The sequence below is a fragment of the Caretta caretta genome, chromosome 18 (assembly GCF_965140235.1).
Source record: "Caretta caretta isolate rCarCar2 chromosome 18, rCarCar1.hap1, whole genome shotgun sequence".
NCBI lineage: Eukaryota > Metazoa > Chordata > Testudines > Cheloniidae > Caretta > Caretta caretta.
Window position 1 is genome coordinate 12,782,999 of NC_134223.1, and position 18,411 is coordinate 12,801,409.

The 18,411-nt window shown below is 42.5% G+C and overlaps 1 protein-coding gene across 9 annotated transcripts in view; it reads right to left on the reverse strand.

Annotated features, from left to right (window-relative positions):
- Positions 1 to 18,411, reverse strand: part of KIF1B (kinesin family member 1B) — a 148,033-nt gene that overhangs the window by 37,750 nt on the left and 91,872 nt on the right. For 6 of the 9 annotated variants that reach the window (XM_048825053.2, XM_048825048.2, XM_048825049.2 and 3 more), the window contains 8 exons: positions 14,798 to 14,891; positions 12,326 to 12,474; positions 11,571 to 11,749; positions 10,495 to 10,632; positions 9,421 to 9,669; positions 3,370 to 3,488; positions 598 to 683; positions 315 to 444 (listed from right to left, as the gene is read on the reverse strand). In XM_048825053.2, coding sequence (XP_048681010.2) covers positions 315 to 444; positions 598 to 683; positions 3,370 to 3,488; positions 9,421 to 9,669; positions 10,495 to 10,632; positions 11,571 to 11,749; positions 12,326 to 12,474; positions 14,798 to 14,891 — 1,144 coding nt within the window. The remainder of the gene's footprint in view (positions 1 to 314; positions 445 to 597; positions 684 to 3,369; positions 3,489 to 9,420; positions 9,670 to 10,494; positions 10,633 to 11,570; positions 11,750 to 12,325; positions 12,475 to 14,797; positions 14,892 to 18,411) is intronic. The other 3 variants (XM_048825054.2, XM_048825056.2, XM_048825055.2) reach the window with 1 other exon arrangement.

Here is an 18,411-nt window from a genome sequence, read left to right on the forward strand (position 1 = left end):
ACAGTAATTACCAGTTAGATAGTCACATAAATAAAGAGGCGGGCCACTTCTGAAACCTTCTAGTGGATTGACAATGATCAAAAACTCTGAACTACTGCAACCTATAAGCTTCTTCTGTGTGCTACATCGGAGTCAGTATTTTGTAAATCAAAACTCTCACAAGGAAGCAGTCACAATTATGTATCCTAGCACTCTAAGGACAACATTCCTTCACCTGTAGCACACTTCCGAATAAAGCCCAGAGCCCCTTTTCATAAAGAATCAGAACAGCCCCAAGTTTGTCCCTTCAAGTCCCAGAAGCTGTGGCCACTTACCCAGGTCATTCATTCTGTTAATTTCTTCTGGGGGAGTGATGACCTCTGAACTCTGACCTTGCCCTTCCACAATTCTCAGCTCTTCTAGTGACAGTCCAGAACGAGTCATGGCAACTGAAGAAAAGTCACTCTGAGGAACACAAGACAGGGGCTGCAGATGAGAGCCCTGCAGCTGCCAATTTGCCCCCTGTACTTTTTAACCCACCCTAACTGATCTGTATCTAGAACAAGACATTGTTCCCCTCCCTTCACAAACCTCTCCAACCCAATTAATGTTTCTTACCTTATTAAAGTATTCATCATCAAAAGAAATTTTAGCTGTGCCAGATTGCCGAATGCCAGATCCATAATCTGGGGCTTCTTCATCAGCTAGAAAGGCAAAGAAAATATAATATTGGAAACAAATTCCAATGGCAAGAATGACTCGATGGGATACTAGTCTCCCAAGTGGTAGATACCCCATCACTTGGGTCATTTACACTGGAACAAGTTGCTAGATAAAATACAGTAAAGAACTACCTAGCACTGGCTTTTGGGAAGGGAATGGAGAAAACCAGCAAAACAGGTTAGTGATACCCAGAAGATTCAAAGTTAATATGCTGGAGTTTGAGAATTCCTGGGTTAAAAATTTATTTCCATATTTACTGTTTAATTGCTTGGTTTCTAAATAGGTTACATCCAAAATGAATGGGCAAAAGTGTACAACATGATGAGTGAAAAGACCAACAATCAGAGATGAGAATGTCTTAGAGATTTTTCCAACTGGAAACATGTGAAACATTGAAAATAACCCTAATCAGGAAGGATCCATGGCTTGATTAGCAGAGAACAGGTTTTCAATTCCTGTCCCCACACTAGTTCCAATGCAACCACTGACCTTGTCACACCTCAAGATCCTTATCTATAGGGGATTCTTGCTACACAGTGAAGAATATATCAATAATGAAGGTAGTTTACAGCCATTTTCATTTCTTTACCTTATTCATCTAGATAGTCATGCCCAGTTCACTAGGGGTAATAGCTTTATAACCCTTTCCTGCCATGACACAAGATGTACATTAATGACAGTTTGGCCTTGACAAAACACCCAATGCAATAAGAAGCTTTACAGAAAGGGATAAAAAGCAATCCAAGGCTTTTTACAGAGAGAGTTCAGTAATTATGAACATTGCCAGATTAGTCAGCAATCCCTCGGACCGGTCTTTCAAGAAACAACAAACGGCCAGGTTTACAGTCCTGAAAACTAAAATCCTCTACCCACAGAGTGAGCACCCACAATGGCACAGCTTCCATGTGCCATATTGATCCAGAGGGACTCTCAAAGCAAGAGACTACTTTGGTCTCTATGGCCCACTCAGCCCAGTCTCTGCCGAGACTGACAATAAGAGAGGAGGGGGTGCCCAGATAGGGCTGAGGTATTTTCTAATAGGACACACATACTTTCAGAAGTGATCCCAAAATTAAGAATGCCATCTTGAAATATCACTTGGACTAAATAAAGCCATGACATATTTCAAAGAGATGTTGCAAAATCAATTTGTAATAGCCATGGTTTGCTCTTTCATATCATCCATTTGACTATAGGTATTAAAGTGTCAATGCCAAGGAAAGCAAACCAGGCTAGAAGTAAAACTTGAATGTATTCAAATGTTTCATCTGCCATTTGAGCCTCGGCCAGAGTGAATTCCACAGCCTCAGTGTCTGAGACTTCATTACATGTTCCCATGGAGAATAAGACCTGTAGGATTGCCTTCCAATACAAGAGACAATGGTTGGAAGTTAGCCATTGCTAGAAAGAGCAGATAAATTACAAGAAGTATCTGAGCTCTCACCAGGATGAATGGTGCATGATCAAATACCAGGGACAAACCTTGACTAGTTCATTTCAGTGTGGGAAAAAAGGACAAAATACCACCAACTGGTTGGCGGATCGAAGACCTAGTCAAAGGAAATTTATTACCTCCTCCTCTCTTTCTCAAAATCAGCAAAGAGAAGGGTCATCTTAGCTAGATATTCCGCCCCTCCTCCCCCTTGAAATCAAGTTTTCCCTGAAAAGAAATAGGAATTTTTTGTCCTTACCCAATAGCCCCAACTAGTCAAACCAACACTGTCCCATGAAAAATTGAACAGGGTGCGGCTAGCATGTAGTTCTCTACAATACCTGCTATAAGGGTAAGGGAAACCACCCTAGAGGAGGGAGGAAAAAAACAACCCCTCAGCCACTATACAAAGACAGAGGTTAACTCTTTTCTTTGGATGCTGAGAGACACTGATCTAGCCTATGAGTAACTGAGGAATTAATGCTAACTCTACTCCTTCCCCAGTCCCTGGAGGTGCCTTTATCCACAGAGAAGAGACTATAATATAAAGATGCTAGAGCACTTTGTACGTGATTTATAAAGACAGGAAAGACTGAAAAGTCAGGGTGAATATATGGTACGTAATGAAGTAAAGGTTTCATGGGTGTTTATTTGGGACAAGCACATGAGACTCAAGACTTCAGAGCCACAAGCTAGTTCTGCGGGTCATCCAAAAATAGTGCCATTCAAGCCTTTATACTCTCACACACAGTCACATGCACCATCACTTCTTATGTTTATGCCATACTGTAGAGGAAAGACATTTTTAAAAAAAGTGTTTTGAAATATCTATCGATATGATCTTTCCTCTCTCCCCTCCCCTGTCTCTACACCTCAGGTTGTCTTAGTTACCACATACAAATCTCACAGTGGTAGACAGTGAACATTTCAAAACCTCTAACAGAGGCTATACATTTTCTACACATCAATTGGTCAAATTCGCTAATCGGCCTTGGCCAAAAGCTTTATATCAGTGGAAAGAATACAACCCCGTCTTTCTAACGTGACAGAGTAAGTGTCCTGGGAGGCTTGCAAGTACCAGATCTTAAAGCTGGTCCAGAACCGAATGCAGCAAAAAAGCAAACCTTTTGAAGCCAGCGCCCCTGCCCCATTTTATTTTATTTTATTTTTAAAATACAGCTGTTCAAAAGCCACCCAAAAGCTTGCACTGCAAGAGCAATCCCAGACTCTCTTACCTGCTATTGCTTGCACAGCCACACGCAGAAATCCTCGAACCTCCCCCTTCTCACTGACAACTGCCACTCTGTGGATAAGGGGCACTGGGTACAGTAGGTTGCTCAGGTATACGAATGCCCTGGTAATAGGGAGTGAAAAACAACATGAGACCACCACGCGTAGAGAGAACTTTGTATTTCATTGGCTGACAGGACACAAATGCCTTCATACAGCCTAGTGTCTGCAGTTCTGCTATAACACGTTATCTTGTACTATGTACTGCTATTTTCACACTGCCCTTAAAGAACTCCTGCAGTATTTTCAAGCTAAATTGTGTGAAAACACAGACACACTTTAAACCAGAGCTGGCTGGAGCCAACTGGTCTACATTAGTGAGTTATAAAGTATATAGAGGAGACATTTAAGATGTTGGTTATGAAAGATGACTTTTGATGCAATACAGTTGTAAACAGCATTGTTAGAAAGACGTTAAAAACTCAAGAGGCTCTACTGCATACAAAGCATCATTAGGAACCTTCCATCCTGTGATTGTAGTTTAAAGATAATTAGAGATGACAAATTAAAAGGAAAGTGACTGTTTAGCAATCTAACAAATGTTTAACTTGAATATATACACAAGCATTTAAAACAGATTTTTGATTAAGCATTTTCTCTCCTCTATGCATATTTTATAATACACTATATATATATATAGTGTACTATATATATAGTATACACTATATATATATATATATATATATATATATATATATATATATATATATATATATGAAGTAATTATCAAAATTCCTCAGTGAATTATAAACCATCTTTCAGGCTTCTAAAAAGAACAGTTACTGAGTATTGGGGGAGCTACAATATTCTCTTCAGATAAGTAGCTTGGAATATATTAGATTTCCCACTACCATATAACAAGCCACCTTGAAATTCTAAAGCAACAGTCCAAAACACTGCAGCTTACAACAGAGTGAATGCAGCATTTTGGGCCAGTACTGGAAGATATTAAAATTTTTAGTTCTAATAAGTATTGTAACACCAAGTGGGGGAGGAGGGGTCTTATTTTGGATTAGTAGTTTGACCAATTTATTGTTCACAACTTTCAAATTATACTTTAAGCTAAGTATGCTTTATACTTTTGAGTTATATTAGAAAGCTCATTCATTTTTTCTTTTAAATGGCAGAACTTAAAATTGTAAAGGGATCTTAAAATGGCAAGTTTAAGTGTGGAAAGAGTACCCCCCCAATCAAAGTAAATATCTAAATGCACAGAAGCCTAAAAGATCAGTCCATGGATAGCTCTCAACAAGGAAGGCAGGAGAAGGGGTTTTATTGAGTTGAGAAAGACAGTATTATGAGAGGTTTCAGAATTCAATGGATGAAGGCAGGGAGGGTACGTAATACTCCCAGCTACAATTTCCTTACACTTCGTTAACTAGAAATCTACATGACGACTGTTTCATTCAGATGGTTCTAGCTGAGCTGACAGTAAATTATACTACAGCACTGAACACGTGTTTAGCTGGATTTCCTTTCACATACACTCCGTTTTCCTCTTGGCCTTTATATCCAGTACAATCAAAAATAAAGCTTGTATCAATTATTATTCTGGGTGTACAGGATAAGCAACATGGATCCCTGCTGCCTCTGACCAGTGCCCTCAAACGTACAGGGTGTTCACCAGACACAGGAAAACAGATGAAAAAAGAGAGGTGAACTCAGTGCCTTTTGCCCCATAGTCAAGAACCCAAGTTAGATAAAATAAGAGGCTATTCTTCCCTGGGCCTCACCTCCTCAACATAAGGGTGTTTTTGAAATGAAGAGGGGGTAGGCATTTGTCAATTACAAACTAAAGAGACTAAAATAATTCTGCTAAAATAAAGCGATGACAAAATGCAGTACAGAAGAAAAGGATTAATAAAGCTGTAAGAGCAAAAAAAAGAGACATGAAGAGAAATATATAACAAACAATCATAACTCAGCACATGAATAAATAAAATTAGGATCTACTTCCTTTTCAGTCTGCTCCAAAGTGAGGTAAACACTGATAAATAGGGCCCTACCAAATTCATGGTCTGTTTTGGTCAATTTCATGGTTTTAGGATTTTTTTAAATCACGATTTCATGATTTCAGCTATTTAAATCTGAAATTTCAGTGTTGTAATTGTAGGGGTCCTGACCCAAAAAGGAACTGGGGAGGAGGGGGGTTTGCAAGGTTATTGTAGGGAGGGTGTGGTACTACTAACCTTACCTCTGTGCTGCTACTGGGGGTGGTGCTGCCTTCAGAGCTGGGCAGCTGGAGAGCAGCAGCTGCTGGCCAGAAGTCCAGCTCTGAAGGCAGAGGGATTGCCACCCTTACTTCTGGGCTGCTGCCTGCAGAGATGGGCCCTCAGTCAGCAGCCACCACTCTCAGATCGCTCAGCTCTGAAGGCAGCAGCCCAGAAGTAAGGGTGGTATGGTATGGTACTGCCACCCGTACTTCTGCGCTGCCTGCAGAACTGGCTGCCCGGCCAACAGCTGCTGCTCTCTGGCCACCCAGTTCTGAAGGTATTGCTACCCTTACTTCTGCACTGCTGTGACCCCCCCCTAAAATAACCTTGCAACTCCCTTTTGGGTCAGGACCCCCAGTTTGAGAAACCTGGTCTTCCCTGTGAAATCTGTATAGTATAGGATAAAAGCACACGAAAGACCAGATGGGGGGGAGGGGGAGGGAGAGAGAGACCAGATTTCACGGTCCGTGATGCATTTTCATGGCCATGAATTTGGTAGGGCCCTCCTAATAAAACAGGGCGAGGAGGGGTAAGTCAGAAAAAGAAATGGTTTACAAAATAATGTTGACTTTAAACCCAAAATTTTCAGGTAGTGCTAATTTGAAGGGAAAGAAGCCAAACAAAACACTAATGAACTCAAATCATTTACACTGGCTGGACCAGGGTAGGATAGGAGTTCAGGGAGGTATAATATCACCATCATTACCAATAATACATGCAGATTTAAAAAAGATTAAGTCCAGGGAAAGTAGACACACACCCCCCGTTCTCCTCATCTCTCCACCAGGCAGGAATCTAGCTAGCCTCATATCTGTGTGCATATACAATAAAAGACAGTCTCACAGGCAGTCTCTACAAAAGGCCTTCCCACTCTAAAGCTAGGGCTACCTGAACATTCTATCCCAAGATGGCAAATGAAAATATATTTACACACATGACCCAGGTTTTGAAGTTATGATCCAACAGATAAGATATCAAATGCATTCAGTTTTAGAAGGTCAGCTGCAATTTGAGAGTCACCTTGATAAAATGATAACCCCAGAGGACAAAACACACACACACACCCCTTTCGTCTTCCACTTCCTTCTATCCAGTTACCAGCTATAGGCAATTGTTTTAAATCAGGGAAAGAAATTTATGTATACAAAGAATCTTTTAGGGTTCCCATCTGGTGTAAGAAATGCTGGATCCTGTGTGGCTGAACAGCAATGGCACATTGGCTGCTGTGGCTGTACAGAGAAAAGCTGTCTTTATCCAGCAATACCGCCTTCCTCCACCTGTTACACCACAGGAGTATGCCAAGCTGGGAGTGGACGAAAGGTTAAGGTTATCTTTCACCTCTCCCTCACACACTGGAGAATTGTCCCACTCTCCCTCAATCATCCCCATCTTCAAGTATCCCCCTGCACTTTAGCCCAGCAGACTGAAAGAGGGGGAACTGTATTAGCAGAAAGATTGGTGAGGTAAAATGGCATATTCACAACAAAACTAGAAATGAAAATTTACAAACAGAAATTTTTACCAAACATAAAAACAACAGAACTCAGAATGATCATGGAATTTTTCTCTTTAAATATACACAACATCAATTCAGGATTTGAAGAAAATACATCATAACCCTCTTCCGCCTCCCTCAAAACAAACCAAATGTTTTGATATTTCACCCCATTAAATAGTCAGACTTAACATCCCAGCATGCCAGAAGAGACGGCTAAAGGGACCAGCTCTTTGAAAAAGAAAAGACTACAGTTCAGATAGAAGGCAGACAATGCACAGTATAAAATATTGTCGTTTGATTTTAAGAAGGGCTGGGTAATTGAATGACTAAACCTCAGTATTTTAACTCTCCCTTTCAGGACAAATTTATCACTGTTGAGGTCAGGAAGGAATGCTACTCTGTCCCACTGTGTCCCTTTTACACAGCAATGCACAGCTAATTAAGTGTACTATGGAGTTTTGTCTCAATCTGTATCACACAATCACCACTGTGGGAGACAATATCTGCCTAAATGGTAGGCCAAGTTATTTGTCCGTATGCAAAGTTTACAGAACAGGACACATGCTGGAAAATACTAAGGAATGGAAATCAGTTGAACTCTGGTGGTGTCCAATCTCCAGCCATAGTCTAGTCAAAGAACAGCAGCAGGTTACTGCTGTTACAACCAGCATAAGGTTATACAAACTGATAAAACTAAACCTATAGTTAAGGGGATAGCTTCAAATTCAATTGCAGTCAGAGGACAGATGGAAACTCATGAAAAACTTAATTCAGTTTCATTAAAATCCTGTATGATCAAAAGTGGAGTTATATAATAGAGGCAATTTACAGGAGATCAGATTGACTTATATACATCTAGAGATTCAGAGATCTGGATTCTTTTTATATGTGGATATAGGGTGTAAGTTACCTAACTGAAAAGAAGCACAAGTGTTCTTTTCATACACTGCATTTGCTCAGCCTGTATACAGTGCTTCCTGTGGAGTCTGGACGTTAGGACTGTGAAATGAAGATGAATAGTTCAACATTTTCCCAAGCACTCCACACACTGAATGAATATACACAATAGCATAATACACTCAGCATGCTGGCACTATTGTGAGAGCGTGGTTCCTGCTAGTGCAAGCAGTTACTGCACATACATGACAATTAAGAAAACTCCACACCAAAACTGACAAATCTGTGTGTTAGATTAACCTGAAATAGTCGTGCTTTCACATGTGACTTTCAGGTGTTGAGTGGTAGGATACAATATTTCTCAGGGAACAGGAATTTTCTGCTTCCTTGCATCTTTAAGAACTAAAGTTTTTATTCCTCAGGGTTTAAGGGGGGTTTAAGAACTTCTGAGCTCCAATCACAATTCCAATCACTTACGAGCTCTCTCTATAGCCAAAGCAAGTCACTCAACAACCCTGTTCTCAATTTCCCCATCAGTAAAATCTGGCTAACCTGCCTACTGGATATTTCACAGAAATTATTTGTGAATACTTTTTGTGATCAAAACACAAGCATTATCCGTGTAACATGCTGTAAGTGGCTGTGTCTACACGAGAGTCTTTAAGACTCCCTAGAGCATATCTAGGCTATGAAAATAGTTGATGTTCTAAAAACATGTTTTTAAACTCCACATAGCATATAGAGTAGACAGGGTTTAACACATTTAAAACATGCAGAAAACTAGCTAACATGTTTTAAAGGTGTGAAACCCGGTCTACACAACATGGTATGTGGTATTTAAAAACTATGTTAAACAGTTAACGGAGATGTTTTTAAAATTCCAATTATTTCCCCTAGTCCAGACAGGAACCTTGGGATGAGCTATTTTTCAGACCTTCAACTTTCCTCCCATTCTACCCCAGTCACAAAGAGGATGTTAAATGAGTTTTCTAAAGGGGGATTTATTAGATTAGATGTTACAGTTTCCTTCATATTTGTTGGAACGCTCCTTTAGAGAAAAGAAGAGTCAGAGCAATACCACCGTAATCTCTGCAAATCAAGTACGGTGTCCAGGCAAACAACACCCTAATTACTACAAGCAAGGGAAAAGGAATTGGTTTTATGTATTGATGGGTAAAGCTTGTATTCTCAAGGGCTCCTTGGGCCCTTTAATGTGGAAGATTTGCATTATAATCTTAAAACTGACAGACTGCCTGAGTAGGTCTGATGAGTTCCATTTCTAGATATGGCTGGGCTTGATTAATGTTCTCCATTCTGAAAGGCAAAGCCTCTGCAGCCTATGTCAAGAGCTGGTCCCTTTTGGCTATTCTCACAGTAACCTCACCAACCTTCCCACTAAAATGAACCAAGGGGACCGGTCGTAAAACGGGTCGTGCCCATCATTGAAGAGGTCGGATCCCTCCTCTGTTCCAGCGTCGGAGCCAGTATCATCCACAAAGGCCTCATCATCAAAGTCTTCCATCTCATCCTGCTGCTCATCGGCCAGTTCGGTTATGTCGGAGTCAGCCGTGGAGAAAGTGGGGGAGGGCGTGCGGTCAGCAAGGCGCTCATTCACGCAGCCATGGAAAATGGGGGAGCTAGATATCAGTTAACGGAACACTTTGATTAACAAAGCAAGGGGAGAGAGGAATGCTTCATAACAGATCATACTGCTGCAGTCAGCACAGAGCCCACCATAACAGCAAGCAAAAGCTTTAGACCATCTGGATTGGGATGAGATGGGAGGAAGGGGATTGCTGACATAGTTAGGGAAAGACGGAATCCTTGGACTGAGCAAAAAGCAAAGGAAACATGAAGACAAACAAGGCTAATCATGTATGGTTATTTACATTGTTCTTATTAGCTCACTTAGCGTATCTACAATCTGTATATCCACCATAAGGCACTTTAAAAATAAAGGAGTGGCTCAGCAATCAGACACTTAATGAATCTCGGTCTCCTCTCACTAGGTGTTTAAATCCTTCCAGAAAAAAGCAACAAAACTGCTTTAGTGTCACATCCACACAAAGCCCTCAAGCTCTGGACCAGTTTTCCCTTGGTATTTCCATAAGTCTTCAGTCTCTCTCACAGCAGTACTCCAATAACTTCAGACAACACTTAACTAGTTATTTCAATCCCTTCCTTTTAGAAATAAATCTTAAGTTTGATTAAGGGTGAATTCAAACACTTACCCTCTGAAAGGTTAAATCTGTATCAAGAAAGTTTTAGGCAGCATTTCCTGCTTCTTACCAGCGTTTTGGTGATGCAAGACGATCAATAAGATCCAGAAGCTGGATCATCAATCCTGAGACCCCACATACATGGCTGATATGACTACACAGCCTAAAACTCTATTCAAAGTCACAGCTTTCTCCCCGCAATGAGTAGGTGAAGTGCCAGGAGATAGAATTGTCATCACGTACCTACCAACCAGTTTGAACCAATGGAATCGATCGTAGAAGGGGTCACTACCAGTCATTGTGCTCTCATTCTCATCCTGGGCATTGGACGCCATTTCTCCAGCCCTGTCATACATCTCCCGCATCAGCTCCAACCTCTGCCTACACAGCAAAAAGTCCCAAAAAAATTAATGTTGAGAGAAAGAAACTATAAGAATTTGCTTCTACCGTATGATGAATGAGGACATTAGTACAGAGATGCTGTGGTCATTTTTCTAAAAGAGCATGCATACCACAGGGACAGAATAAAGTATCGTCCTAAAACAGGCAAGGGGAAAGGGGGGTACAAAGAGGTAAGGGGCCAGTTCATCTCTACTGTACTAATGCTCTACCATAATGTTAGGGGTCACTGTGCTGTGGGAGATGCCATCTTTTGGAAGAAATGCAGAACACATGCCAGTCAAGGTCAATAAATATCCCATGGCTCTTTTCATAAGAGCAGGTTAAGCCCTGAGGCTCTGGTCAAATTTAAGCTTCAGTCATTACATTCTGCCTCCCCAAATTCCTCCTGCAGTTTCATCTAGGCACATTCGTTGCTTTCTGCACTGAACCAATGTATCGTGTTGGTGTGCACTACTGAACAGCTGTCACATGCCACCCAAAAAAGTGGCTGCATTTCAGTACTTGGCAAAATGACCCCACTATAAACCACAAGCACGCAGAGGATTATTTAAGGTTTATGTTTCAAAATCCTTGGATTACACTCTAGAAGTGCAAAAATAAATTGAAGAATCCGTAGTCATACAAACAAGTAGGAAACCTTGGCCTATCTTGTGCACATTGCACAAGAATGATGGAAACCACCACCTCAGACTTGAGATGGTTAAAATTTGGGAGGGTTTTCTAAGGGCAGATCTCCATTACTGAAGTTTTACTTTTTAATTCTGTTTATCAGTAGTAGGGTTATGTGAAGCAGAAGAGAAGGAATGAGTACCAGACAAGTGGAGGAAACATATATATTAAGGCAGTGAGATGAACTGGGACAAGTCGAGAGAGACCTTAATAAAAAAAAACCCTACTAATTTTGAACTAGACCCTACTTGAGTTTCTCCAGAGACCAGTAATGTGTTGCTCCATTCTTCACATCCTGGACTTCCACAGCCACTACTGTCCGAGGGAAAGGTCTGTTGTTCCGAGTCTTCTCTGACTCATTGGGCAGCAGCTCAGGGGGCAGAGGGGAATAGAGAGTGTTGGTCAGCAGGACAAACTGAAACTGCACCTGAATGGAGAAAAACAAATATATTCATAGAAATCAGGCACAAGGGGGCTTCTATTTAACAAGTAGCAAGAACACTCCCAAAAAGCCTCATTAAAATGAGACTGGGACCCACCTAAACAAAAGAAGGAATCAACTTGATTTTTATCTCTGAGAGCAGCACCAATTTTTTAAGTTCAAAACATTTAAGGAACAGCCTGGTAGTCTAACAGCAGCATATAATACTGCCATGTTGGGCATCTAGATCTAGCATTCACTTTTTGACAAAAATGAATGACCCAACATGAAGTTAGAGAGAAGATCCCTTTTCTTTTCCATCTTAACAAGGCTTTAAAGGATAACTGGAATGGGGACTGGGGAGACAATGTAGGGGAGATGAAATATACAAAAATGGATTGAAAGAAATACAAATTCAGTATGGAATCTGAATCATGGCAGTCAAGCCTCAAAGCACTTCACATACCAAAATAAAAACCACGAGGTATGGTGGGTTAAAGGCAAGAAAAATAAGTATAATACATCAAAGCAGGATCAGTATACAGACAACATCTAGGAGTTTGGTGGTCCGTACAATCTTACCTTCTTCTTTAACTCCACGCTGATTGCATTGGCCTCTTTCAGATAGACTGCATTGCCCCAGAGCTGGTCCCTTAATGAAGTGAACTGGTGAAACTTCCATTTCCTGAACGCCCACTGGGCCAGTTCATATTCATGCTGAGTCCAGGGCACTGAGGAAAGCAAGGAAATAGCCTAGTCAAATGTAATGGTTTTCCCTCCAACACACCCATTCAGAGGTTATTTACTTCTCTTCATTTTCTTGTAAAATACTTAATGTTGTCACTGAAAAGAGAGCATGGAAAGGAGATAGGTTGTACTCATTGCTCAATGGGTAACTAGCTCTGATCTTCCACTTCAAGCACTGGAAGCTTAACCTATAAAGCAGGGGTCGGCAACCTATGGCACACGAGCCAATTGGACCCGGGAAGACAGCAGGGTGCCACTAAAAATCCTGCCCGGCCCGGCCTGCTCTTTTCTGCCCCCCAGCCCACCGCTCTCTCCTTGCAGGGCAGGCAAGCTTCCCCCTCCCCCCGCCTCTTCCACCAGCATGCTAGTTCCTGCCCCTCCTTCTCTCCCGCCCTGCGGCCGATCAGCTGACAGCCCTTGCTAGGAGCAGGAGAGGTAAAAGTGGAGCTGCAGCACACTCTCTGCTCCGGGGACCATGGGGAAGGGGGCGGAATCAGGGCATATCCCCTCCAGCCCCCTGCCGTGAGCTGCTCAGGGCAGGGGGCTGGGAGCACCCCCACGACCCCAGCCCACACACCCCAGCCCTCTGCCCTGACCCCTGCACCCACCCCACACACCCTCAGCCCCGTGCCCTGACCCCTGCACCTCCTCCCACAACCTCAGCCCTGACTCCGGCACCCCCCACACATACTCAGCCCCCCCACGGCCTGAATCTTGCAACCCCCATATCCCCACTCCCACCAAACGGAAGCTCCTGCACACCCCCCACATTCCCACCTGCACCCCTCGCACCAAATGGAAGCTGCCCAGGTAAGCGCTCCACACCCAAACCTCCTGCCACAACCCTGAGCCCCCTCCCTCATTCCAGCTCCTGGCCAGACCCTGCACCCCAACCTGCTCCTTCACCCCCAGCCCTGTTCTCAGTGCACTCCCACCCTCAGCTCAGTGCAGAGAGAGAGGAAGAGAATGGGCTAGAACCAGGGAGAAGGTAGGTATCTACTCTATGTGGACAGGGCCGGGACTCCAGACCGGCAGCAGGCTGAGCGGGGCCGGCAGCCGGGACCCTGGCTGGCAGGAGCTGGTGGACAGAACCCCAGACCAACAGCAGGCTGAGCTGCTCAGCCCACTGCCGGTCTGGGGTCCCGGCCACAGGCCCCGCTCAGCCTGCTGCCAGCCTAGGTGAACGGAACCCCAGGCCGGCAACGGGCTAAGCGGGCCGGCGGCGTAAGATCAGCATTTTAATTTAATTTTAAATGAAGCTTCTTAAACATTTTGAAAACCTTGTTTACATACGACAATAGTTGTTATATGATATATAGACTGAAAGAGAGAGACCTTCTAAAAAACATTAAAATTCATTACTGGCACACGAAACCTTAAATTAAAGTGAATAAATGAAGACTCGGCACACCACTTCTAAAAGGTTGCCGACCCCTGCTATAAAGCATTTGGAGTAGCTAGACCGAAACAAAAACTAAGCAAGCTCTGGTTACTTGATTTGTAGAAATCCAGAAGGCTAAAACGCTAATAAAAAGAGAAAGCAAATACCCAGGGAGAAGATGGTTAAGCTCTACATCTGTTGAATCACTCCTCCCTTCCTGGGTGTTCTGTAGCACAGAGAGGAGTTAGCTGCATAAGATGCTCTCACTTACACTAGACCCAATCAGGAGTTTTTTTCACAAGGCAAGTCTACACTACAGCGCTACACTACCACTGTAGCATGTCTGGCGAAGACGCGCTATGCCAATGGGAGAGCGCTCTCCCGTTGGCATAATTATTCCACCTCTGCAAGAGGCAGAAGCTATGTCAGTGGGAGAGCGTCTCTTGCCAACATAGCGCTGGTGTGGACAGTGTTTAGGTCGATGTAATTTACATCGCTCAGGAAACGTCTTTTTCACACCCCTGAGCAATGTAAGTTAGATCGACTTTCACGGAAGTGTAGACCAGCCCACAGATTAGAGAATCCTAGCGCAAACTCACGAATAATCTCTGTTTAGAACACGAGAGCTCTGTGGACTGGCACCAGAATATGAAGCCCAAAGCTCATTCCCATCTAATGGCTGCTGGGTGGCTTAAATGAATTTGAGGGTCCTGGTCCAGTTCCTTTGTTCAATGCTCATTCAGAACCTGTTCTGTAGATACAGAATTTCAGTCTATATGGCTGTCAAATTTGCTCTTTAAGAGGCCATCACTTTTTCACAAGTTCCAAAGTTGGTTTTCCAACTTATGGCAAATATCTCTGTCGTACAACTTCCTTTGCACCAAAGATTTGGAAACAGCCAGAATTGTTTCCAGTCTCAAACTCACCTTCCTCCTCTTCCTCTTCCTCCTCTGTCATCTCAGCAGCTAGGGATCGCGTCTCAACCTGCTTCTGCAAGGCCTGCAGTTTACTCTCATAGTCCTGTGGGAAGACAGGAGATACCGTGTAGGAAAAAGACAGACATGAAAGTGAAGAGGAGACAGCCAGAGAGAGATAAACACTTCAGGAGTGACAGACACACAAGAGGAGAGGAGATATGCACAAATATTTCCATTTAACTCTCAAAGAGATCAGACTCCTCTGAAATAGAATTCAATAACATACTAGACATCTTTGGAACTTTTCCTTCTAGAAGAGTGGAAAGGAGAAGACGAGGGTGTCTGTAAGATATGCTGGTATGTCTGCCATGTGTTTTCCTTATTGTAAGACCCCCATACACACAATGGCCATAGACTGTGGAGGGCTTTTTTTTTTCCCCAGTGGGAAAGAACTCAAAACTGGAATGTCAAGAGGGCATCGGTAAATTTGTCGGTATAATTTACCTAGTTTTGAAAGTACTTCTGGTGACAGTGCACATTTTGCATAAAAAGTGCGCAGGGCCAATGGATCCATGCCCCACTATTCCATCCCTCACACACCATAAAAGTCATTAAAATGGAAAACTCACTGCTGATACAAACTAAATAGTGGAATAATGACCAAAGTAGGATTATAAAACATGGAAAAGCTGAAGATCAGTGCTTAGAAATTGAGGTTAAGTGCCTCAAAGATTAAAATGTTTGTGAAACAGTTTTATGCAGTTAACATTTCTGCACTGTTCTCTATATTATTTAGTTAGGCTACATGGAGATGGACTGGAGAGATGGTGTATCTTCATTTAACCAAGACCGTGAAGAGTTAGATATTCCATTGAGTTTTGTCTTTTGGTGCAATGGAATTAATTTTATGCTTTAAATGAAGTTTATTCCTTTATCAAGTTCTCACCACCTAGGGTGTGAGTGCAACACACCATTATGTATATTTAATTTCACACAGGAAGAAAACAGTTTTATGTTTATACAGATAAGACTAACTTTGCCTAGGCCAAAGCAGGTTTGGTTCTGAGCATACTATGGTCCCACTGGTAAGGACGTGCAGGGGGTGAAAAATTTATCCTCATCATGTGAAGTGGAGGAATGGACCAGTGGTATTTTTCTGACTCTTAAGTGTTTGGAAAAGAATCAGACCCATCCTAGTAGAAAAATGTTTAGGATGTTGTATCTTGCAAAAGTAATTGCCTGGACAAAGTGAGATAAAGTGTCCTGTCACCACCACCAAGTTCCTTCTCCCAGTGGGTGGAGAGAAGGAGGACAGCACAGGAAAACAATTTCTCTTGGAGCTCCCCTATGAGCAGCGTTAGAAGTGAAAGTTAGTATATCCTGCTAATCTGCAGAGGACTCTGCAAAGGCTTACTCAAATAAACGAAAGAAAATACTGATATTCATGGAAATACAGAAAAAACAAACAATAAGACATATGGGCATTTACTCAAAGGTGCATCTCAGGCTCTAGATCAGATGGCAACTTGGGTACAGGAGAAGACAGAAGCTTAACAGAATATCATACACTTGTTTTTAAATATACTGACATCCTAAATGTCAATAAGAAAGTTACTAATTGTGAAAGGCTGAGTACCTGGGTGTGGAGATGCATGTGAGAGAGAGTTTGGACCAGAGAATTTCATCCTGCCTAAGAGGTAGGGAAGATGCTATGGGCCAGATTTTCAGGAGTACTCAGCACCTTGTAGCTCCCACTTTTGAATGTCTGTACGCTTACTTAGATGTCTAAATTGGTGTTTGCTGGATGCTCTTAAAACTGGCCCCTCTGTAAAACTACCTAAAACTCACTTTGGTAATAAAAGTTGCAAACCTCTCCAATTTAACATGGATCAGGAGACCTTTCCACCACAGAGCACCACAGCAGTGCTATAGTCCTAGTAGCCAGGGTGTTCTTTTGAAAGGATAAAATAAACATAGCACTAGACTGCTGGACAGAGTAAAAAGGGGAGAAAAGATCTGTGTTGGGATTGCAAAGTGAGAGGAAGAGGATTACTTGTGCTTAATACTCAAAGACAGTCTCATCTCTCGGAGGGAATTCTCATGTTTTAGATTGCCTCCCCTTATTTCACGGTTTGATTTGTTTAACCAGTGAGATGATGGGCTCTTTCAGTAGCGAGCCCTTGTAACATACAAGACCACGGAATCCCCTAGCTAGTTAATTCGCCATGTGTCGAAAAGTCCCTACACTTGCCATTTCTATCCCCACTAAATGATCTGTCACTAGCTGTCATTAAAACAATACTCTCTTGAGAAGTCAAGGAAATCTATGGACTCTAGCTTCTGGGTATTAACGGGCTTAGTTATGACTGAGTCAGGTGGGTGCTTTGGGGAATGCAAAGGAGATAAAACTGCCAAGAGCCTCTGTCAAACCATCTGATACTCCACAAGCAGGCATTTCTCTTTTCATAGAATATCAGGGTTGGAAGGGACCTCAGGAGGTCATCTAGTCCAACTCCCTGCTCAAAGCAGGACCAATCCCCAATTTTTGCCCCAGATCCCAAATGGCCCCTTCAAGGATTGAACTCACAACCCTGGGTTTAGCAGGCCAATGCTCAAACCACTGAGCTATCCCTTCCCATTTGTGGACACATTTATTTTCCTTGAACATACACAGTTCAGCCTTACTGTACTAGATTGTCTTATGACATGTGAGGGTTTGACACATACATACGCACCTTTCCCACTTGTAAGCGTGTATCCTTACTGGGGAAAATAGCTTTCCCCCCCCCCCTTTTTTTTTTAAGAGAAGCTTTGAAGAGTGTTTACTTTAGAAACATGCAGTAATTACTACTTTCCTTTCTAAACTGGTGTAGGTTTTGTAAAAGAGGAGGAAAGTGGTAAGAAATTGGGTGATTTATAGGAGCTTGGTCAAGACATCTGCAGCGTTAAACCTGATCTGAATGGATAGTTCTGCTTTGGAACCAACAAGACATTCTTGGTGGAGAAGCATACAGGAGATGAAGAGAAAGCCTTTTCACAGTCAAAGGTAAGTTGATTTTATAACCTCGTAACAGAAAGGGTGGCAAAGGCAAAGAGGTCCCGTATCTAACTAAAAGCAGCAACCCTATTAATATGTTTTCAGCACTGGAACATACTTTCAGCCTCACGCTGTACCAAAACGAGGATGCTTAAGGGATTACACACCTTACTTTAACACATTATATACAGTATAAATATACACACACACCCTAGCACTCACAGAATTTCAGTCTTATTGTGAGCCTGGGAGAAAAAGAGGAGCAGAACCCAGAACAGTGTTTCATCAGAAGAAACAATTTCACAGATTATGAATTTGTTGGTTCCTCACATGACAAGCTTTTAATCTTTCTGCCTTCATCCTCCCTCCTCCAGCACTCTTGGCCACCCCCTGCTCCCCAAAAAAGTTTTGGGAACTAAGTCCCCATAACACTGGATACATCAATATGAGAGAATGAAGAGGCGTGGTTTATGAGGCTCTAGTTGTACATGAACTGAAATGGACTTCAAGACCTTAGGTACTTGCATTGCATGAATGGGGCCCACACTGGATCATTTGTGGATCTCCTTGACGCTGAAGATCATCA